This window comes from Sturnira hondurensis, unplaced genomic scaffold, assembly GCF_014824575.4.
Source record: "Sturnira hondurensis isolate 20B ecotype Veracruz unplaced genomic scaffold, ASM1482457v3 Scaffold0019216, whole genome shotgun sequence".
In the NCBI taxonomy this organism is placed as follows: Eukaryota; Metazoa; Chordata; class Mammalia; order Chiroptera; family Phyllostomidae; genus Sturnira; species Sturnira hondurensis.
Window position 1 is genome coordinate 7,240,118 of NW_028091847.1, and position 23,677 is coordinate 7,263,794.

Here is a 23,677-nt window from a genome sequence, read left to right on the forward strand (position 1 = left end):
TGAAGCCCACTAAAGATCATGTCCTCCCCCTGCTGAGAGCTAGACAGACATCATCACTACCTCAGGTATTTTACTTGCAAATAACAGAACCCACTCTAGTGAGTCTTATGATGAAAGGAGTGTATCAAAGAAGTGTCAGCAGTTTTTACGAGCTCCGAGAAAGTCTCCAAGCCAGACCTGGAGGCACTGCAGTCTGGAGCTGTTGACAAATGACGCCACCACTGCACAGAAGGGGCCCTACTGTGCCTGCCAATTGCCCCATCCCAGGATGCCTGCCTCTCAAAGCTACACATCACTGCTTCTAGGCTCCCAGAATGCACCCCGGCTCCCACCTGTGCCCATGTTAGTCTCAGTGGGATCTGAATCGAGGGGGAATGGGGCCCTGAGACCCTTGCTCCAAGAATATAAAGCAAGTTTCTGGCTTCTACTTCATCGGACAGCCCCAAGAGGCAGAAAGAGTGCCTACACACAGGAAGAGAATTCTTAGAAACAAAATAAAACAGAAAAGAACCACTACCATGACTTAGCAAATGTCCACGTCCTATATCAATCTAATAACTGACTTGCGCTGGTTTAGACCAGGAATCTTACCGCCCACCCTGCTTAGTAACATCCCTGACTCAGAGCTTTTTACACTTAAAAGTATGTTTCTACATTGCAAATTTTTTCAATTAATTCATCAGAGGCTCTTTTTAATTTTTTTAAGAGATACATTTATTCACTGGAATATGTATCGAAAGATGATATATACGGTAGGGAGTGAATTAGGCATTTCAACTCTCAGAGCATAAAAGGTTTCTTTTAGTAGTTTTTAAATCTGGATTTTCCTAATTAACAAACCCAATGTAGCACAGCCATGAAGATAAATAATTCTAACAACTTGTTCCTCAGAAGTGGTAGCAGCACGATCAAAGTGAAAGTGGATCTGAGAAATCCTCTAAGAACTGAAAATTAGTATAATGGGGGCATGAGCACCAAGGCCCTTCCACCCTGAAAGTCTACAAAGCCAAGAAAAGGGCCCCAAGTCACTTGCACGTGCTGGAGTCTGAGGGGGGGAGGGGGACAAGAAATGCTGTCTTCCACGGTGACCGTGATGAGAGAAGCCAGGAAAGGGGTTTGCGTTTGACACGAAAGGGGAGGGTACACCAACACAGTATGCAACCTACTGAGCAAGCCAGATGGAGTTCACCCCAGGCAGCCCTGGAGAGAGCGCCGGCCTTGCAGATTTAGGGGGGCCTGTCCTAAGGGTTGACTGGCATCCAACTGGAGTGGCGTCAAGACAGGAGCATGGAGGGCTATGAACTAGACCATCAGAGACCCCACAGATTAAGTGCCAGCAAAGGAGCGAGAGCCTAGGCTTCTGGAAGCGCCCAGGACACGATGGTCCCCACAAGAAAGCTGCAACCCCCCACATGACTCCCCAGTGCCAACCCCGCTGTCTCCAGCTGCCCGCACTTCTGCAGAGAGCCTGTGACCACATCCCACCAGCATTCAGCTGCCTCCCAGTTAAAGTCCACGTGTGTAATTACATCCTTCACAATACACCAAGCAGACAGAAAAAGAAGGAAATTAAAGGATTGTGAGGGCTATTGTTACTGAGCACAGAGTGGCTGTCACAGCAGCCAGCTGTCAAAGAGACTTACTTCCCTGAGGAGCAAGGACAGGCCTGGGTCACCGAGCTCCAGCTTGCAGTAGAGCAGCGGGGTAACAGCCGAGGCTCAAAGACCCCAATTTCACTATATTCCCAGCTCAGCCTGTCACAGTCAGTTTTGGAAAATATAAATCAGATCGTGTTGCTCCCCTACCTAAAGCCCTCTGATGGCTCCTAGTGCATTTAAAGGAGAAGCCAGCCCTCTTCACAGTCCAGCTGTCACCTCTTCCTCCAGACTCACAGGGACCCCTCACCACACACCCCCTCCTCACCACACACCCCCTCCTCACCACACACCCCCCCTGGCCCCACGGCTCCCTTCTTTCTGTGCCTCAGTTGTTCTTCGTTCCATCTCAGGGCCACATGTGCTTGCCCTTCCCTCTACCTAATGTGGTCCAGCCCCAGGTCTTCCCCGGCTGCCTCCGCCCCCTCACCCATCTCTCAGCGGAGTGCCACCTACGGCCTCGAAGGGGCCCTTCCTGCCCGTCCCGGCAGAAGCGGCTCTCGCACCTCGCCCCTCCACCACAGCATGGGCTTCGGCGTGCTCACTCCCTTGTCAGCTTGGTCAGCTTGTCTGTGCTGGCTTCACCCCTGGAACGCAAGCCAAGGGAGGCAGGCAGATGGGCTACATTGTTACTTATTTTAACTCAGCCCTTAGAACAGCATTTAGACCACTTACTTGGTTTTATAAGTAAATTAATTAAATTAAAAGGAGATGGTTACTAGGTCCTTTCACATTTTTGAACATTACAATGTATCCATTCAGGACTTCTGGCCGAGATGGAGGCATAGGTAGACACGCTGTGCCTCCTCGCACAACCAAAAGAAGGACAATTTAAAAACAAAAAACAACTAGAACTGACAGAAAGTCAAACTGTATGAAAGTCCAACAACCAAGGAGTTAAAGAAGAAACACCCAACCAGACCTGTAGGAGGGGCAGAGTCAGGCAGCTGGGGTGGAGAGGATTTGAGGCAAGGCAGTGGCTGGCAGACTGGGTGGTCCCACATTTGCCACAGATAAACCGGGAGGAACAATTGGGGAGCAAGACAGACCATGCAACCCAGGGCTTTAGTGTGGAGAAATAAATCCTCAAATCACTGATTGAAAACACCTGTGGGGGTTGAGGCACCAGCAGGAGAAACTCCCAGCCTCACAAGAGAGTTCGCTGGAGAGACCCACAGGGTCCTAGAATGCACACAAGCCAACTCACCCAGGCATCAGCACCAGAGGGGCCCAATTTGCTTGTGGGAAGTGACTGAAATCCGGCAAAGAGTGAAGCAAACGCCCTTGTCCCCTCTTGGACGCGCCCCCCCCCAACAAACATACAGCATCATCACAACACAGCCACGTGGGTTACTCCTCATGAGTAAACACCTAAGGCTCCGCCCCTTACTATGTAACAGGTGCATCAAGGCAAAAAAAATGGCCCAAATGAACAGATCAAAGCTCCAGAAAAAAATAAAACTAAGTGACAAAGATACAGCCAACCTATCAGATGCACAGTTCAAAACACTGGTAATCAGGATGCTCACAGAATTGGTTGAATTTGGTCACAAATCAGATGAAAAAATGAAGGGTATGCTAAGTGAAATAAAGGAAAATGTACAGGGAACCAATGGTGATGGGAAGGAAACTAGGACTCAAATCAGTGGTGTGAACCAGAAGGAAGAAAGAAACAACATCCAACCAGAAAACAATGAAGAAACAAGAATTCAAAAAAAAATGAGGAGAGGCTTAGGAACCTCCAGGACATCTTTAAACGTTCCAACATCCAGATTATAGGGATACCAGAAGGGGAAGAGGAACAGCAACAAGTGGAAAAGTTATTTGAACAACTAATAAAGGAGAACTTCCCCAAGCTGGCAAAGGAAATAGACTTCCAGGAAGTACAGGAAACTCAGAGAGTCCCAAAGAAGTTGGACCCAAGGAGCAACACACCAAGGCACATCATAATTACATTAGCCAAGATTAAAAATACAGAGAGAATCCTAGAAGCAGCAGGAGATAAGGGGACAGTCACCTACAAAGGAGTTCCCATCAGACTGTCAGCTGATTTCTCAAAAGAGACCTTACAGGCAAGAAGGGGCTGGAAAGAAGTATTCCAAGTCACAAAAGACAAGGACCTACATCCAAGATTGCTCTATCCAGCAAAGCTTTCATTTAGAATGGAAGGGCAGATAAAGCGCTTCTCAGATAAGGTCAAGTTCAAGAAGTTCATCATCATTAAGCCCTTATTATATGAAATGTTAAAGAGACTTATCTAAGAAAAAGAAGACAAAAAACATGTATACTAAAATGACAGCAAACTCAGAATTCTTAACAACCACACCTAAAACAAACTAAGCAAACAACTAGAACAGAAGCAGAACCACAGAAATGGAGATCAACATGGAGGGTTATCAACGGGGGAGTGGGAGGGGGAGAGAGGGGGAAAAGGTACAGAGAATAAGTAGCATAGATGGTAGGTAGAAAATAGGGGGAGTATTCCCCTGTCTATTTTCTCTGTATGGGTCCATTTCCCATACTGTATGAACAGTATGGGAAATGGAGAAGCCAAAGCACTTACATGTATGAGCCATGGACATGAAATAAAGGGGGGAATGTGGGTGGGAGGGGGTGTGCAGGATGGAGGGGAGTGAAGGAGGGAAAATGGGACAACTGTAACAGCATAATCAATAAAATATACTTTTAAAAATGTTATCCATTCAAACATTTTTAAGGACCCTCTGGACATTAGACACTACAAGGCACTGTGGGGGCGCCACAGACGAATCGGACCCTGTCCTCAGAAAGCTCCACACCCAGGAACGCATGACGGGCACAAAAAGGGCTCTTTATGAAGCTCCGGGTTCCCCACTTCCCCAGGCCCAAGAGTCACCGGGGGCGAGTGGTAAACGTACTGACCCCTGGCTCCCCCCAAACCCACTACGCCTCCGGGAGTAGAGCTCGGGGATCCCAGCAGACACCCCTGGCCTTTGGGGGATGAAGTGAAGGCTGGGCACTTAAGGGCCCCGAGAACCTATGAACAAAGGAAAGAAGACAGGAAACTGGGGGAGGGGGGACACAAAGCAGCACTCGGTCCCATCGGTCAGTTGCACTTAAGTCGGTTGCAATGGCGAGATGAGGTGGAAAGGTAGCCTGAGGACCCAGTGTGGTGAGCCCAGGACATGGGGCTGGTTCTGAGGAGAAAGTGAGAGCATCGGATAAGGAGTCGATTTATAGATAAATGCTCAGAAAGGGTTAGGGAGCCACGGAAAGTTCCACAGGTAGAGGGGGAGAGGCCAGGACTCTGACCTCAGAGATGAAGTGGGGGAGGGGAAGGACAAAACTACCCCTTACTGAGTCCCTACCGTCCCCAGGCGCAGAGTGACTGACTTTCATTTAGGATTAAACCTCACTACAGCTCTGTTGAGGTAAGAAGCCCAAACTGAAGACAAACGGGCCTATCCTTTCGCCAAAAGCAGAAAGGAAAGGGCAATGTGAGAGATTCTAAGGAGGCAGATGCAACAGGTTGTGTGGTAGAGGGGACAACCCATGGAAGGGGGCACTCCCGTGGAAGGGGGACATCCCTGTGGAAGGGGGACACCCCCATGGAAGGGGGACAGCCCCGTTGGAACACACTGGCTTCTCCTCAGCGCCCTGCCTGCGTTTCATTAACTGCCTCGGTGGGGCCTGTTTTGGTGTTTGGCTTTCTTCCCTCACATGTTCTTCACTTTTTATTTAAATCGCTCTGTCACAGGGACACCACGCAGACTTTAGCGGCTGGTTTGCACATACCACAAGTGGAAGCAAAGGAAGGTTGAACGAGAATGCCCTGAGTGTGCAGCAGACAGGCCCAAAAGAAACCTCATCTCCCGGTGGGATGCCACAAAAAAGCCACCAGCAGCGCCGAATCGGGACCACAGAGACCCAGAATTTAGGCTCTCCTCAGCTGACTTGCTTTTTAGGCCCCTATTAAAAATCAGTTTCTCAGACAAAAACATTGATTTTCACGTTATATTTACAAAATAAAAATTCAAAAACCCATGTAACAACATATACATAATGTTTTTTCTTTTATATTTATCTACAAAAATATACATAATGGTGTCATGCATGTCTTTGTTGTTTTTTCGAAGCTGTTAGTGTGACTAACAGATGCTAAGTCCCTTCCTATTACCATCTGATTCCTACTCCCAGGACCAAATGCCCACGCTCTCCTCCACTTTTCTCTTGTTTCCACAACAGCTCAGAGCCCAAACAGGCCTCCACAGCTCCACAGTCCCGAGGAAGGACAGGAAAGAGAGAGGCGTAGCCCAGCTCTCCTGCTGCTCAGGACAGGTCTTCCTTCTGTTCCACAGGACGGGTCAGTGGCAGGAGCCCCGCTGTCCAGAGTAGCAGCACTGATGCCTCACACAACGTCTTCAGAATAAACACGGAAAGTGGTGGTAAAGAAAAATTATTTTGCTAACTTGAAATTTGTAAATGAAATGGATTATAGCCAAATATAAACAATATAGAAAAGAAAGAAACACGGGTAAATCTTTTTCTAGTTTTTAAAATATATAAGCAATGAAAAATTATAAAGGAAAACAGAGAAGTTCAACCTTTCAGACAAGATGGAAGTAAGATGGCTCCAGGTTTTCTTTCCAAAGCCACAAGGCCATCCTGTATCACTTGAAACAGTTTTACAGCCTGAGCAATTTAGAAGGGGGCAGGTGGCGGGCAAGTTGGAAGCAATTGCAATGAGCCTTCATAAAAGGTGTGGGGCCGCTACAACTCTGGGTAAATGGAAACCACCTCAGTTAGCAAGAATGAAGCCAAACAAACCTCACGAGTCATTCTTGCATTCTTGCCCCAAGTAAACTAAGCTCATTTAAACAGGCCACCTTATTATCTCAAATGAAACAGAGGTATTTTCTTCTATAACCACTTTCCCAGGCTGGTGACTTTCTTTTTCTCTTTGATTGCCATGTTAAGAACTCCAGCCAATAGTCTCCTTCTGAGTTTCTTCCTAAGCAAGTTGGGAGTGTTGCTTCCTAAAAGTCTTTGCTGTGATTCCTATAAGATGTGAAAGGGCTGAGCTCACTGAATTTTTCCAGTCATCATAAAACACCAAGACCAGAAAGGCTCCCATTTCATCAAATGTGACAGCTTCTTCCTGGGCAGAGCTCAGCGAAACACTCCATGCACTTATAAGGAAACGTGTCCCTCCTTGCCGTTGCCTGGGCTGAGATCACAAACAGGGCTCTGAGCCTTGCAGAAGCTTATGTCATTCCAGAGAAGCTGGTGATACTTCCATCAGCGAAACAATGCTGCTGATTAAGTTCAAGTGACCACCCCTCCCCCACAACACAGGTGACACATCAAAGCTTGGCGAGTGGCATTCTCAGGGGAAGCTTTAAATCACAGTCTGTTTTCCTCATAGTGGTGCTCCCCAGTCTACCCAAGTGAGTGGCAGGTGGGAGGCTTGATAATTATTTGCTGAATAAATAATTTGTTGACTCAATAGCTTCATTTTTATCCTCACCCTCCCTGTCCTTTTTTGCCTCATTTCATTTATTCAGTCAATAATTCACTCCTCCATAAATGCTTGTTGAAAGTTGATATATACAATGTAATTACGGAAGGGTGATTAAGTCACGTCCCCTGCCCTCAAGAAAGTTACTAGAGAAAATAAGTAGAAACTCGCACCCACAGCAAGGAATGATGTCAGAGTCACACGGCAGCAGTACGAAGCACCAGAGACGTTAACTGGAAAATCCACACTGCTCCCTAAGAACATACCCAGATGGCTTTTCCTGATCTGCTTGGACACGGGATGCTCATGCCTGCCTCTCCCAGGACTGCTGGCCCTTTATCCCTCCTGCTAAAATGCATTTACCCTTGATGTGCCAAGGTTAATGGTTTACACACCGTGTGTAACATCCTGGAGAAAGCAGGACAATCCACCGCCCTTGGGTCTGGGGTGGGCCAAGGGCATTTCAATGCCCTGGATGAGGCCCTGGAGAAAGGACAAGGTGCCCATGGCCTTTCACGGAGCACCGCCATGTGCGATCCAGCACAGTGAAAATGCTACAGGTGTGGGACAAAGGTAATGCTGACTACGTTCACATCCTCCCGAGAGCACTGAGAGCATCTTCCCACAGGGAGATGGCCATGCATGTGGAGAACTGAACCACCTTTGCCAGGATCACATGTGACTGGCAGGTGGCTTAACAGCAGACTCTCAGTCAGAATTAATTTGCATCTGGAGCCAGGCGTTTGCAGAAAGCTCATCACTCTACATGATTTCGTGTTTGCTTATAGTCTTCAGTTTACAGTCCTTCAGCAACTGTTATTGCTTCCCACATATATTCTTGACAGACACTTTAATGATAATTTTTCACCTTTGTTAGAATAATGCACGCTCAATATAAAAAACCTAAAAAATACAGTAAAGTTGATAGCAGTAAAAAATCTCATGCATATTCTTAACACCACTGTTAATATTCTGGTGTATTTCCATTTAACCTGTTTGATTTAATAGCTACTTGGAATTAATAAGCTTCATAAGCCAACTCTGATAACAATCACCAATAAATTAGGATATAAACTGCCATCTGTAATCTCCTTCAATTACGAAGAGGCTGTATCTCTATGACTGTAAAACAAACAATAGACTCAGTCTAAAAAGCTAAAAGCAGTGAAGAGAAAATTGGCTGAACGTGTTGTTTAATACAAGAAGGCAGGCTGGCTCTCTGCTCTGCTTGTCTTTCCAGATGCCCCGCGGTTGGGATTCAGCTTGTCCAAGCTCTTGGGTAACGATCGCTTGAGACACAAACCCCTTTAAACTTAAATTTCTTTTGATTGTTTAGGAAGGATAATCTCGTGTGATTCTGGGAGGCACAAAAAAACCAGTGCTGGTGGTGTTTTCTCGACAGGTGTACAACCGCCATTATTTATCAAGATATTGAACACAGGTTTTATTTTCATCTTTGTCCTCCCTAATAGACATGCTGTTCACGGACATTGAAAATACAAATTATTGGCTTACCTGATCAAGAAATCGTGAAGTCCAACGTCAAAATACCTGTTCAAGGAGACAGAGACAAGCATATCAGTAGAAGGTATTTAAGGAAATGGCGGACTTGACAACAAAACTCTAGAGTTGACATTCAGAGCCTGGTGAATAAGCGGATTACTCCACGGTAGCTGTTCTCAAAGGGCAGCCTCTGGAGCCGCCACAGCAGCACTACCTGGGGTCTGCTGGCAGTGCCAATTCCCAGGCCCGGCCTCAGGTGTGCCGAGTCAGAAATCCTGGGGACGGCCCCAGCAACAGACTGAGCGGGCCTGCAGGTGGTTCGGATGCAGACCCGCTGCTCCGTGATGGCGAAGCCGTTTGGGCCAGTCCACGCTCCCTAGAAATGAAGGCCCTAAGGGTGGATTGCCCAGGTAGCCTCCATTTTCCAACAGGCGAGTCCTTTTGTAACACTCATTGTCTCAGATGTTCATATACTCAAAAGTAAATGAAATATATTTTAAAAGCGTAAAACTGCACTGGCCAAAGGGAAGAACAGGGTGGGGAAGGGCCAGCCCTGGTCCTCCCCACTCCTCCCAAAGTCCCTGCGGCTTTTCCCCCTGGAGAGCCACCTCGTCCCCACCTGGGTCTGCCCGAGCGGTATCTACCATTGAGCGAGGGCCTCACACCAGGCATCCAGTAAGCCTGGGGCGGGGTGGTGCTTCCAGCCACAGCCTTCCCGGGACACCACTGCCCTGGCTTCCCTGGTTAGCACACTTGTTCCCCCTGCACCTCCAACCACACAGTCCTTCCCTCCCTTTGGTCCGGCTCCAAGCAAGAAGACTGCGTGGCCAGCTTCAAGACACTGCTGTCCACTGGCTATGTCACTGCTTCTAACACCTGGATGGTGGTGGTTGTGCCCCCAGCCACCAGACTGGCCTCCTGAGTTAGTGATCTGCCTGTGCAAGGCCCAAGTTAATTCTGTCTCTACAGACGATGAGCAATGGACACAGAAATTCGCCCGGAGTGGGGTCCAGCTTCCCAGGCCCTGCCTCTCCTTGGCCGCCAGCTCCAGCCCTACCTGTGTCTCAGCAGCACCCAGCACCTCAGCTCACCGTCTGACACATGATGACTGACATTAAAACACCATTCCTTGGGGGGTCTCTTTAAATGGCAATGTTCTTTTATGACTCGAACATCTATTTGTAGGTTGGTTACGGGGTAGGTGACGATAGAGAAACAACGCCAAACAGGACCATTAGAAACCTCTGTACACATTCAGTTCAGTGGCATTAGGTGCATTCACACCGTAGTGCAACCAGCAGCACCCGTCTCCGGAGCATTTTCACCTTCCCCAGCTGGAACGTCCTCTCTATCTGGTAAAGATGGTTTTGGCTCCTTCCAAAAGGTTCAAGGGTGGGGCCTCTTCTGTGGGGCTGTGTCTTTCATTTCAAAACATGAGCAAACCAATAAAGTTTATAGAAATATGTTCCCAGTAGATGGAAACAGATAGTTGGAAAAGGTGTCTCAGGACAATGGACTAGGAATGGAATAAGCCCTTTTCTCTTTCTGTCTCTCTCTTTCTTCCTTCCTTCTTTTCTACATTATTATCTCTTTTAACCCTCACAACAAACCCTGCAAAATAGGTCCCCATTTTACAAAGCCACCTGTCCTTATCCCCAGCCACAGAGCTAATAAACTGATGCGTCAGGATCCAGCTGAGCGTACCAAATGCCAAAGTGTGTGCTCATTCCCTTCACGCATCCAGCCACTGACTCCCTTAACCAATACTGACCACACGCTTACACTGTGCCAGATAGTGGGAAGTCGGCGATGCACGGCCCATGACCCCTAGCAAAGAGATGGCAACGCCAACAATAATCTCGATACAGAATGGTCAATATCCAACATTTTCTCCCCCCGTGGGTGGCAAACTTCCTGAGGGCCCCAGGCCGATTCTCAGGAAGTATCTGTTGAGTGGATCCACGTGTGAGTGATATGCTGTCATGGCACACTTCCCACGCTGCCTGCAGACTGAAGACGCCCCAAAGTAGTCGTTTAACACACAGACTATTATGTGTCAATACACGAGATAAATATCCACAGATGGAAATGCAGCTTCTCTTTGGAAATAACACACCCATCAAACCGCAGCGCAATTATTCTCATCACTTTCCAAGAGAATGATCTCTCGCAGCTTCCAGCCCACAACGTAAACCAGGATTTCCTTACGAGGACACAAGCGATCCTGTGCGTGTCACTCTGGCTTCCTTCCAGAAATCAAAAAAAGGAAACCTTTTTATGTGCATGTGACGTGAAAGTTTTGTTGTCTGAACACCCACTGACTGCAGCGCCCCGGAGTGGCTTTCAGCTCGACAGATGTATAAAAAGGAACTTGCTCGCCCGTGCGACAAGGCCCTACCTAACAGGACAGTGAACTTCCCATGACCCTACCTAACAGGACAGTGAACTTCCCATGACCCGATGAGTGTGAGCCTAAGGAAAGGGTGTTAGAGGAGGCGGAGCCATTGGAGAGGAAACCGACCCGGTCGCTGTAAAGGTTCCAGCCAGCCTCGGGCTTCCCGCTGCAGTCACTGTCAGGAAGCATCTCTAGGAGTGCATTCTAACTCCCGAAGTAGCCGCTCTCGTCTGACAACCATCAGCAAGCGCGTGGACGTGCCTGGGCTCATGCGGCCCTGACGATTCCTTCATCACAACGCTGCCTGCTGTTCCTGTGAAAGCCTGCCTGGGCATCAAAATTGGGCTCCTGGCGCCTGGCACGATGGGGCTGCATGTGTGTTTATTCACAGAGCACAGAGACTGCGTGTCCTTGAGTTTAGCACGTCTGTGACAAAGGAGGGTCTGGCCCACACAGCACGTCCGTGGCAGGACTCGGGCCGGACCCACAGCAGGTTCCAGGATCCGTTCTGCTCTTCCAGGCTGCCTGTCTTTCGGGGTCCTGGTCCTCCCACCCTGGCCCCCTGGGCTGACTTGGCTCTCTGGGTTACAAAAGGCAATCCACGGAGGCCAGAAGTTGCACAAGCCATACAACCAGTGAGCTAAGTTTTCAAACCACAGTTGTGAGGTCGGGCAGAGTTTACATGAAGTATCACACTCAGATCTCAGTCCTTGCCTCTACTTCTCCAAGTTACAGCCTCCACAGGTTTTCATCGCCAGGGGATTTACCCATCAGTGGGCTGCCACACTCTCATGTTCCTTCCCAGGGAGTTTGAAAATTGGCTTAGAGAGATGGAAGTAAAAACCAAGTCAGATCACTATGAGAACAGAGAGTGCACCCAGACTCAGGAAGCCCTCATTAGCGCCACCTGGGCCACCTAATTTAGTTTCAGAGGGTGGAAAAGATCTTAAGGTGTGTCTGCTCTAACCTCCTTACTTGAAAGATTAGAAAATAGATAAAGAAGATGCAATAACTGAAAATACAAACACGTAATAACAGTACAGCTAAGGCTAACAGACCAGGTGCCCCAGACCCCAGTCTTTATTCAAAGTGTCACAACACTATCCTCTTCTCAGTCTCAATGTCTTTATTTTCTGGGAATGCTCTGGACAAAATCCTTGGAAGAGGCTTTCTGATGACATCATGTACCAACTAGCCCCATCTCCATCTCCGTCTGTCAGTGTCATGTGGATACGGAGTCTGCAGGACGCCGCTCCCTCACTTTCTTACATTCCTCCCACAGTCCGGGTGTGGCTGGATCTAACCCGCATATCTGTTTGAGAGCTGGAGCCTGCACAGTCAAGAATGAAAGCAATGCTGGGAAAACAGGGAAAAGTGAAAGTGAACTTAGGTCAGCAAGACCCCAGCTGGCAGCCCAGCCCCACCTGGTGAAATACCAAAGTCTGATGGGAAAGTAGAAATTGAGAATCGCAGCCCAGGGAGGACCAAGTCTGTGAAGAGCAAACGTGGTAAATGCTGTTGGCCTTTCCCATGGTGTGCTCCTCCTGGCACCAGGCAAGTGGGCCCGGCATTAGAGTATCAGGGAGCAGGTTCTGGGAAACCAAAAGCCTGGAGACCTGGACCCCTCACAGTGTTAGAGGAAGAGAAAGAGGCAGGTGCCAGAGCCAGGAATGAATGGCTCAGGAGTGAAAAAGCTTTCCCAAACTACAGCAGAAAACACATCCCCCTGGCTGTGGGGATAGAGACTCAAGGTCTCAGCTGTGCTCTCCCACGGAATAGTATTTGTCCTTGGGCCAAAAAATCGTCCCTCCATGCCTTGGTTTTCACAATGGTACAAAAAGGAACAAATGTCATGTGTACTTCATACACATTCTACAAATGTTCCAGGTTATTTTCTCTCTTCCTTAGACTTCACTGAGTTCCTGAAGGTTCATCCCCAAACTGCATTCATGCTGCGCTCATTCTTTTATCCCACACATATGTATTAAGCATATGTGTTGGGTGTCGGATACAGCAACAGGTGTCGGATACAGCAACAGGTGCTCAGGGGATGCAACGGTGAACAAGAGAACTAAGTTCCTACCTTCGGTATATTCCAGAAACAAGGCCTTTATCAGACATATCATTTGCAAATACTTTCTATCCATATGTAGCTTGTCTTCTCACTTTCTTAAACATGTTGTTTTAAGCACAAAAGTGTTCAATTTTTCAAATCCAACTTAATCAATTTTTCTACCATGCATTTAGTGCCATATCTAAGACATCTTTGCCTAATCCACGGTCTTAAAATTTTTTTCTCATGTATTTTCTTCTAAAAGTTTCATGTTAAGCTCCTATATTTAAGTCTGTGATCTATTTTAAGTTAATTTTTGCACACATTGTGAGGTAAAGGTCTAAACTCACCTGCTTTCATTGTGTAAAAATATCAACTGAACAAGTGCAATCTCACTGGCTGGCGGAATTGAAACCAGACTAGAGCTAAGTGAAGAGAAGGTGTGAGCCCTGGCCGATGGCTCAGTAGGTTGGAACATCATCTTGTGCACCAAAAGGTTGTGGGTTTGATCCCCGGTCAGGGCGAATACAGGAGAAAACCAACCGATGTTTCTCTCTCTCCCTTCCCCTCTCCCCCAAATCTATAAACATATTTCAGGTGAGGATTTTTTTAAAGAGTAAATGTAAGGGAGAAGAAGCAGGACAGTTGGCATAAATAACACCTATGACTCTTATGACAAGCTTGGTTCTAAAAGGGAAGAAAAGGGTAATAAATGCAGACAGGTGAGACAAATGAGGTTGCTTTTTTGTTTATCTTGGGGAAAGTTTCCACTGTGCTAGGTGAAGGGTAGAGAAGATACAACAGAAGGTGGGTCAAGTTACCAGCATATTTGGAAGAGGGAAGAATTTTAACAGAGTATGAGGCAAAGTCATCAGTTGAGAAAAAAGTGGGAGGAACTTAGGCTCCTCCCACCAGAAGCCAGACGACACACAGAACGTGACCTGGGCTGGAGCCGAAAGCGTTTCTGAGACGGACCAGGGCTGGCTCCGGAGCCCTCGGAGATCATAGCAGATGCTCTTCTCTTCCTTCTTCCAGGCACAACTTGCAGCAAATGCAACAAAAAGCAGCAAGACAGAGGGACAGAAATCCACGTCCCCAGCAAGGCCCTGGTGATCTTTCCGCCCAGACTGCATTTGACAACCTGACTACTAAATTATCTCCAAGTAGAGAAATAAAAATACCTGATTTTGCCTTTTATTCCCCCCCACAGGAAAGATTATATACAGACATGGGCCTCAGCCTCTGTTTATAAGGTAAACTGGGCCCAAGATACCCAGCGTTTCAGGAACCACAATAAAGTAGGTCAGACCCCAAAAGGTTTGGGACTGGGAACCGGGCAATTAAACAAGTCAGCACGTACTCCCAAAATGCCACCAGGTCACAGGAATTTAATACAAAGCAAATATTAACACAATGTTAAGAGGTGAATAATGTCTTCTCTGTACATACATACTTACGATCAGTCATCGTTAAAATCTCATTCCACCACACAGCCTTTCCCCTGTGCATACAACATTGCAATAAGAAATTGTTCACGATCCGTGTTTGATGAAGCTGTTCATTATGGTTTGAAAAATCACCATCACACAATCATTTCAACGATCTCATTTCACCCCTCGGAAGAGAAAACATTTGGTTCTGCTGCTATTAGTAATCTCAGGCCAGCTGGTTTGAAAAGACTCAAGTGTGTTTAACTGGGGTACAGTACACAGGCTTTTCCTTTTTTTTAAATAGGGAAACAAAAGGATTCTTTATCATAACTGGAATTCAGATAAAATAACCATTATATCTAAAAAATATACTTAATATTAAAATAAATTCAACAAAAGTGTCATCCTTATCAAAAATCTGTCAGTTCCCTCCTCGTTTTTATTTTTATATGAGGTTTACACAAGAGCCTTGATAAGAATGCCACTTTGGGCCCTGGCTAATATGGCTCAGTTGGTTGGAGCATAGTCCTGTAAACCAAAAGGTTGTGGGTTTGATTCCGGGTGAGGGCACACGCCTAGGCTGCAGGTTCAATCCTCAACTGGGGCACATATGAGAAGGCGACTGATTGATAGTTCTCTCTTCCATTGATATTTCTTGCCCCCTTTCCCTCCCTGCCTTCTCCTCGCTCTAAAAAAATCAATAAGCGTGTTCTCAGGTGAGGATAAAAAAAGAATAACCACTTTGATATTTATTCCCTACTTGACTGTCCAAGGAACAAGCAGAGTTCCAGGGTTGTAAGACAACCAAGTCCCCAGGTCTTTGTAGCCCCTTCCACGCTCACTAATTACCAGAAAAATTTCTTAGTCTCTCCTGGGGTGTCTCTCACCTAGACGGCTCCAGCTAGTCAAAGTGACTATGACTATTTTTCCTTTATAAATTTCTATCAAACTCTCTTGAAGGTTTCCAGTCAAGATGGCAGCATAGGCAGACATGGCTTGCCTCTTCACACAACCACCTCAAAATTACAACTAAAATATAGAACAACTATCACTTAGAACAATCAGAAATCAAATTGAATGGAAGTCTGACAGCTATGGAATTAAAGAAACCACATCCACTGAGACTGAGTCGGCAAGCTGGGTGCCCTATCTGAGACTCCATCAACCTGGCCAACGATGTTTGACCCACCTCGGAGATCCCCAGAGACTCTGCCCCACCCAACTTACGGGCCCACCCAAGTTGCTTTTCCATATGAATGGCTTGATCTTGGCTCATGCTTCACAACTTCCTAAATCCTCTCAAACAAGCAACAGCTGGCCTCAGTGTGTCCCCAGCCTAGGACTAGCAGAAGCCAGTCTAGATTCACAGCTTGGCTTCACCTGGGGATCTCCAAGCTCAGCTTAAGTAACAGCCATCTCAGATTGCCCTATAGCTCAGGCAGGGTGGCCCTGGGCAAAACACAGGTGGGGCTGACCTTGGCCTTCACTACCTGTGAAACCCTAGGGCCAGAGTACCCACTGGACAGCTACAGACTACATCGGAGCACCACCACCCTATCCCTGCACAGCTGATCCTCCATGGAGTGCGGAGGTTGGTGGTCAGTGGTCATAGACAGTTCTTGCAGCTGACTGGCCTGGGTAAATCCTTCCCATTGATCTGCCACCAGCAACCAAGGCTCAACTACAAGAGGTGAGTGTACTCAGCCCACACAAAGGGTGCACCTCAAGTACCCAGCTTGGATGCTAGGGGAAGCTGTGCCACTGGACTCTACAGGACACCTACTACATTCAGCCACACTCCCGAGAGACAGGGTCAAAGCAGCTCTACTTAATACATAGAAACAAACACAGGGAAGCTGCCAAAATGAGAAAACAAAGAAACATGGCCCAAATGAAAGAACAGATCAAAACTCTAGAAAAGGAGCTAAACAAAATGGAGATAAGCAATCTATCAGATGTAGAGTTCAAAACACTGGTTATAAGGATGCTCAAGGAACTCAATGAGGACCTCAACAGCATAAAAAAGACCCAGTCAGAACTGAAGGATACACTAATTGAAATAAATAACAATTTACAGGGAAATCACAGTAGAGTGGATGATGCTGAGAATCAGATCAATGATTCGGGACATAAGTAAGCAAAAACAACCAATCAGAACAACAAGAAGAAAAAAGAATTTAAAAAATGAGTATGGTATAAGCAGCCTCTGAAACAACGTCAAGAGATCTAACATTCAGATCATAGGGGTGTCAGAAGGAGGGAAAAAAAGCAAGAAATTGGAAATCTATTTGAAATAATAATGAAAGAAAACTTCCCTAATTTGGTGAAGGAAATAGGCATGCAAGTCCAGGAAGCACAGAGGGTCCCAAGCAAGATGGATGCAAAAGGCCCACTACAAGACACATCATAATTAAAGTGCCAAAGGTTAAAGATAAAGAGAGAATCTTAAGCAGCAAGAGAAAAGAAGTTAATTACCTCCGGGGGAGTTCCCATAAGACTGTCAGCTGATTTCTCAAAAGAAACTTTACAAGCTAGAAGGGATTGGCAAGAAATATTCAAAATCCTGAAAAACAAGGACCTATAGCCAAGACTGCTCTACCCAGCAAAGCTATCATTTAGAACCTAAGGGCAAAGGAAGAGCTTCCCAGACAAGAAAAAAATAAAGGAGTTCATCACCACCAAACCATTATTATATGAAATGTTAAAGGGACTTAATTAAGAAAAAGAAGATCAAAACTATGAACAATAAAATGGCAACAAATACAAATCTAACAACAATTGAATCTAAAAAACAAATTAAGCAAACAAGAAGAACAGAGACAGATCATCAATACAGAGAGGATTTTGCTGGTTGCCAGACGGGAGGGTGGTGTGGGGGATGGGTGAAGAGGTGAGGGGATTAAGAAGCACAAACAGGTAGTTGCAGAACAGCCACGGGGATATAAAGTACAGTATAGGAAATGGAGTAGCCAGAGAACTTACATGCATGACCCATGGACATGAACCATGGTGGGGGGATTGCCTGAGGGAGTGGGGGTTGCTGGGTGGAGGGGGAGCAAAGGGCGGAAAATCAGGACAACTCTAATTGCATCAGCAATAAAATATAATGTAAAAACTTCTTCTCTTTACTGAAATTTAGAAAGGAAAGGAAAGGAGATAATGCAGCAACATGCTGTCAGTGGGAGAATAACCCACATCACAATCTAGTAGATAGAAGAGTAGGGAATGGGGAGCAGAGAGCAGAGGGATGTGGGTGAGGATGGAGTTCTGCAGGGCTGCATCATGGTGCAAGGCAGCTTCACTAGACAGTGTGTAGACAGCGGGGAAGTCATTTCATACTGACGAATGATGCCGCCTGGTCTACAGGGAATGTGGCCTTCAGGGACGTGCACAGGTTTGAACCTAAAGAGGCCTTCGAAGTTCTCTAGCCCAGCAGTCCTCAGTCCGCTCACTCGGGCTGCCAGGGGTCCACATGTGTGTTATAAAAGTGAAGTCCCCCTCCCGCTGGACACGACCAAAACCGAGACAGACTTTGAAGGAGAAAGAGATTTCTCTTGCTTTGAGAAATAGGAATTACACTGTGAATAGTCTCTAACATTTTAAAGTTCACATATTTTGAGGAAAATTATCATTTACTATTAGGAACACTGAGGGAAAAGTAGCATCATATGCGTATAAACCCATTCGAGAGAATAAAGAAGTGAAATCCTTCCTCCCTTCCACAAATATGCGTCAGGCCCTGACACTGGGCCAGATACTGTCAGGTGCTGGGGACGGTCTGTGCCTGCAAGTGTTTATGGCTTAGGGAGGCGACTGACTCATAAATAAAAAGTCACAGTAAGCCCAGCATCCACCGTGCTGCTGGCAGTGCACCTCGGAGAACAAGAGGGCCTCTGTCCCTGGGGGTCCTGCCATGCAGAAGAGTCCTCCGGCCCCCCTGTGACACTTCCCCACAGGATCGGAAGGTAAGGAGCCCGAAGAGGCCTGCGGCTGCAGGGCTGACAAGCAGCGTAAGCATTCTGAAACCCAAGCAGTAAACACCAAACCAGGAGACTTCTTGTAAAACAGTTGCTTTCTAATTAATTGCTAGCACTTACTTTATGCCAAGAAACTATCCAGTTCTGAAACTCCCACAGTTTTAACTTAAAAGCCAGTGGCCATATGTTTTTACTTAGTGTTGTGTTTTTGACTGGCCCCTTAACGGTTTAACTGGAGACTTCTTCTGGCCTGCGTAGAGTCTATTCGCACTCCAAAGATAATTTGTTCCTTTTCAGTTACTTATGCTAGCAAAAATATATATATCAGCGAGGAGAGCTAAAACAGATTTGTTTTCACAGCAGGCTATATATCAAATTATAGTTAAAGTCGTGTCTATAATTATCCTGTAAGATTCCTTTTAGCAGGGCACAGCTCTGTGTATTCAGTAATCCCCACTTCAAAGACATAAAAGTTTAATTATACCCCCATTTATCGACAGGTAGAATTTGCCACAGGCTCATGCTTAGCCCACACTCACCAGCCAATAGGCAAGCAGAAACAAAGGCAGGAAGTATAACTACTGTCACAAACCCACGTATCATATTCTGCAAGCAACCCGAATCTAAACACACAGTGTGCTTAACGTCTGGCCGAAGATTTAAAGTGAGAACCCACAAAAAAGAGACGCAATCAGCAAATGACCGGATAAGTAAAAGATGCAAACCACAGAAATCAAACTCGCTTTAGTTTGGGACGCAGGCCCACAGAGCCTATGCAGACTTCAATTGCATTGTTTCCCTGTAAAAATCACTAGTGCTCATGTTCGCAATCAGAAAGTCACTGGTAATTAACCACGCTTGTACAAGACTATCACCAGCAGAGATTCTGAAATGGGCGTCTGCCAGCTCACACACACCTCTGCTCAACGGTGCACAGTATTAGACACTGCAGAGCAGTGCTTCTGAAACACTTTTTCACATGACACATATTTTTAAATGCATATGTTATATCTCGACCCAATATTCACAAATGTATAGAGAGGTTGTGGTAACCAGGCTTTGAGAGGGCCCTCAACCATCCCCACCTCCTGGTCTTCACACCCCTGTATAGTCCCTGTTGAACCAGGATTGATACGTGTGATGAACAGAAGAGAATCATGGCTAAAGTAATGATGTCTTACTTTTCATATATATAAATTGTTTTAAATCCTCACCCTAGAATATGTTTATTGATTTGAGAGAGAGACAGAGACAGAGAGAGAGAAACATCAATGTGAGAGAGAAACATTGATTGGTTGCCTCCCATACATGCCCTAATGGAGACTAAACCCACAGCCTAGGTATGTACCCTAACCAGGGATCGAACCCACAGATTTTTGGTGTACGGGACAATGCTCCAACCAGCTGAACCACCCAGCCAGAGCACTGATGTCTTAGTTTTGAGAATCGGTTATAAAAGAGACTGGCTTCTGTCCTACAGATGCTCTCTGGTTCCTTCTCTCTCAGGCCACATGCTCTGGCCGAAGCCAGCTATGAGGTCATGACTATCCCTTAGGAAAGCCCACATGACCGGGAGCTGAAACTCCTGTCAACAGCCACAAGTGCGAGCTCGGACGTGAGTCCTCCCACCCAGTCAAGACTGCAGCTCTGGCCAACAGCTCGTGTTCAACATGAGTCAAACCACCCAGCTGGGCAGCCCCCGGCCCTTAGGAAAACTAATGCTTGTTTTAAACCGCTAAGTTGGGGGGTAATTTGTTACACAGGAATAGATAACTAATGCCGGTATATAACTGAAACAAAAAGTGTCAAGAAACCTTACCTTTACTCTGAGCAATGCATTGAGATATTTTCTATTCTACTCCATTTTTTCAAAATGCTACTGTAATGCACTAAAATGATTGTGCCCTACCAGTAGGGTATAACCTGAATGATTCAGTAACATACCAAATATCCAGAATCCCATGTATACATATATGCACATACTTATATATGAGAGAGCCAGGGCTCGTTAGTCTTTGGTCCTCGTCTCCACATGCTCACTCCCTTGGGAGTCTCACCACCCAGTCGCAGGGTTTTAAAGCTATCTATATAGTAAAAACTCCCAGGTTATTATTCCCAACTCAAACCTCTCTCCTGTAATCCAGATCCCTAATATATCACCCTAATGGTTAAACACCTCTACTTAGATGTCTAAAGGAAGTTTCAAACTTGGCACACCCAAAACTGAACTCCTGATTGTCCCCTTGCCTCCCCCCTCCTGCAATATGGCTGCTAGGGCCATAACCCCACAGTCATCCCTGCCTCTCTGATCCCCACGTCCAATCCATCTGCAAGCCCTGTGAGCTCTGCTTTCAAAAATACATCCAGAATCTGATGACTTCCTACCACCCCCACTTCACTAACCTCTGACGGACTCCCCTTGCTGTCTGAAAGGCCATTCTCAGCAGAACAATGACAATTATTTGAAAACTCAAGACATCACTCCTCTACCTAAATCCTACGATGGCTCCCCACTTCCTTCAGAGGAGCAGCAAAGTCGTCACTACGGCCCTCAAAGACCCGCATGCACAGGACGGGGGCCAGGTGGTACAGCGCCAGCAGGTTAAGGTTGGGCTGAGGGGGCAGGGTTAGCTAAGAGTGAGCGCAACAAATCAACAGAGTTGTGAGGCAAAAAGAAAGAAAGAAAATGCTACCATTTGTCCACACTAGTAGAAATACAAAAGAATTGATGATATATCTTTGTGTTCACTAGACCCAACACCTGGAAAGAGTCGCTCTCAATGTCAAGCGCCTACTTGAAAGAGAGATTGACAAAGAGGAGCATGTGTAGAAGATGCCAACCAGGATAAGGAGGGAATCTGAAAGCAGACTAGTTGAGGGAATGGCACAGAAAACCAGGTAAGTTTAATGGACAAGCAACAGATCAGAAAACATGATGGAGTGATCCCAGGTAGATTCAGTGCAATTGTGATTATAACCAGTGGGCTGCCTTGGGAAGCTTCCTGTCCCTAGATCAGATTCCCTTGATAACATCCATCCATCCATGCATCCATCCATCCATCCATCCATGAAGCACTTATGAGCACATGACATATAGGTAGTAAGTATGTAGAAATGACCAAGTTATACTCCATCTTTCACAGGGGATACAGAGGATGACTAGGGAGTGAGGAAAGACCTATGAGTACACAGGCCATCTCTGCACTGCATGATAAATGCTGGCACAGAAAGAAGAAGTGGACCAGTGGGAACCTACAAGATGGAGAGAGGGACACCCAGGTAAACTGTCCAGATTAAAGAAACCTCGACCTGAGCTGAGCTTTGAACATTGTGGAAGAGTTAGCCAAAGGACGTAGTCGATGAAAACGGGATGTAGAAAGACGAGCGTGTGTGTGTGTGTGTGTGTGTGTGTGATATGACACTGCAGACAAAGGAAGCAGCCTACAGAAACAGAGACAAGAGACGGTACGTCCCATCAGGCGAATGAGGGTGGGAAGGTATCTGTAAACAGTCTGGTGTGACTGAAAGGAAGGGTATGGGACAGAGGCAAACTGAGAGCAGAGCAGAATAATCACAGAAATGGGAAGTGTGTGTTGGGTGTTTAGTATGTGTTAGAACTCACCGAACCCTCACAACACCTGTCAGGCCTGTGCCATTCAGCCGGCTCCATTTGACGGTGGAGGCAGCGGAAGCCCAGAGAGGCAAAGAATAACTCGCCCAAAGGTTCTCAGCTGGTAAGTGGCTGCGGCTACATCCTAAGCAGGCAGTGTGGCAGTACGGCAGTACGGCCTCTCCAAACCCGCTTGTGTATCATGGGACTTACAGTCTACCCTAAGGGCACTAGGGACCCATTAAACACATTCGAGCAAAGGGATGACTGCACGGCGAATTGCCTTCTAGAAAGACCCCACCTGGCTTCAGTGAAGCAGTTGGGGGGGGGCAGGGTGAGGAAAGGGGAAAGGCCAGTTCTGAGAGATGGGGTGAGGGGCCTGAGCCAGGCTTGAACCAGCGTGGACTAAGGTCAAAGCAAACTTAAATGCACAAGAAGAAATCACTGCCCCCTCCCATTCCTTCCCACTTCCAGTCAAGGCCTTTACTTAACCCAATAAACAGGGTCTTGGGGCAGGTATGTGAGACGGCTACATGGCGAAGGAGCATAAACTCACATTGGCTGGGTTTTGTTGTTGTTTCGTTGGGGGGGGTGCTTTGTTTTTGCCCGGTGCTCCTTACAATGCATTATATTTGTCTTCTGGGAAGAGGAAAATATTTGGAAAATGCTAGTTTTATAATTTCATATTTTAAATATTTTTCTAAACCAAAAGAAAAAAAACCCGCCCTGGCTGGTGTAGCTCAGTGAACTGAGTGCGAGCTTGTGAACCAAAGAATCAAGGTTCAATTCCCAGTTATGGCACAGGCCTGGGTTGTAGGCCAGTTCCCAGCAGGGGATGCACAAGATGCAACCATACATTGATATTTCTCTCCCTCTCTCCTCCCTTCCCCTCTAAAGATAAATAAATAAAATATTTTTAAAAAAGAAAAAACCTATTATGGAATATTTTACTTAGCAAATAAAGTTTCCACCATCTTTCCCTATTACCAAGTTCACACTCGACAAAAATGAAGACATGACGCGCAGGTGAAATGCCACTGACCTCAATTTAAACTTCCAGTGTAATGTGCCCAGCAGGTCTGTGGGTCCCTATTTCATTCCCTTTGTAAGAACATTAGTTTTGCCTGAGAGTCTCATTAAGGAGTTTTCCCTGAGGACACACAGGAATGTCAAACCTGGGAAGTTCTCTCGGGTGTTTCATTCAGCCAGAACCCTAACTCTTAGCTGAACATGAACTTCCTCGGGTTTGGTCCTTGAGCCTCAGTTTTCAAGTCCAGTGGGGCTCTTCCCTAGAAAATTCTCCTGGGAACCACGTCCAAGGAAGGACGTTTGTCCCAAATGAAGATGTCCGAGGAAATCAGCAGAGGTAAGTCTCATTTAAATCTGTAGGCCAGTACCTGCCGGGGGCTGGAGTGCTCAGAGACACCTTTCTTTAGGAAATGCTGAAGGCCAGGATTTTTCTCCTGACTCAGCAAGGTTCTTTTTCTTCCCTCTTCTACAGCATTTGGTCCAATCCAGCCCATTGTGAAAGCGTGAGTAGTCTGTGAGCCTGGAGCC

General features: G+C 46.5%; 1 protein-coding gene across 2 annotated transcripts in view; it reads right to left on the reverse strand.

Moving 5' to 3' along the window:
• Positions 1-23,677, reverse strand: part of HHAT (hedgehog acyltransferase) — a 241,023-nt gene that overhangs the window by 129,751 nt on the left and 87,595 nt on the right. For both annotated transcript variants that reach the window (XM_037027606.1, XM_037027605.1), the window contains one exon: positions 8,668-8,703. In XM_037027606.1, coding sequence (XP_036883501.1) covers positions 8,668-8,703 — 36 coding nt within the window. The remainder of the gene's footprint in view (positions 1-8,667; positions 8,704-23,677) is intronic.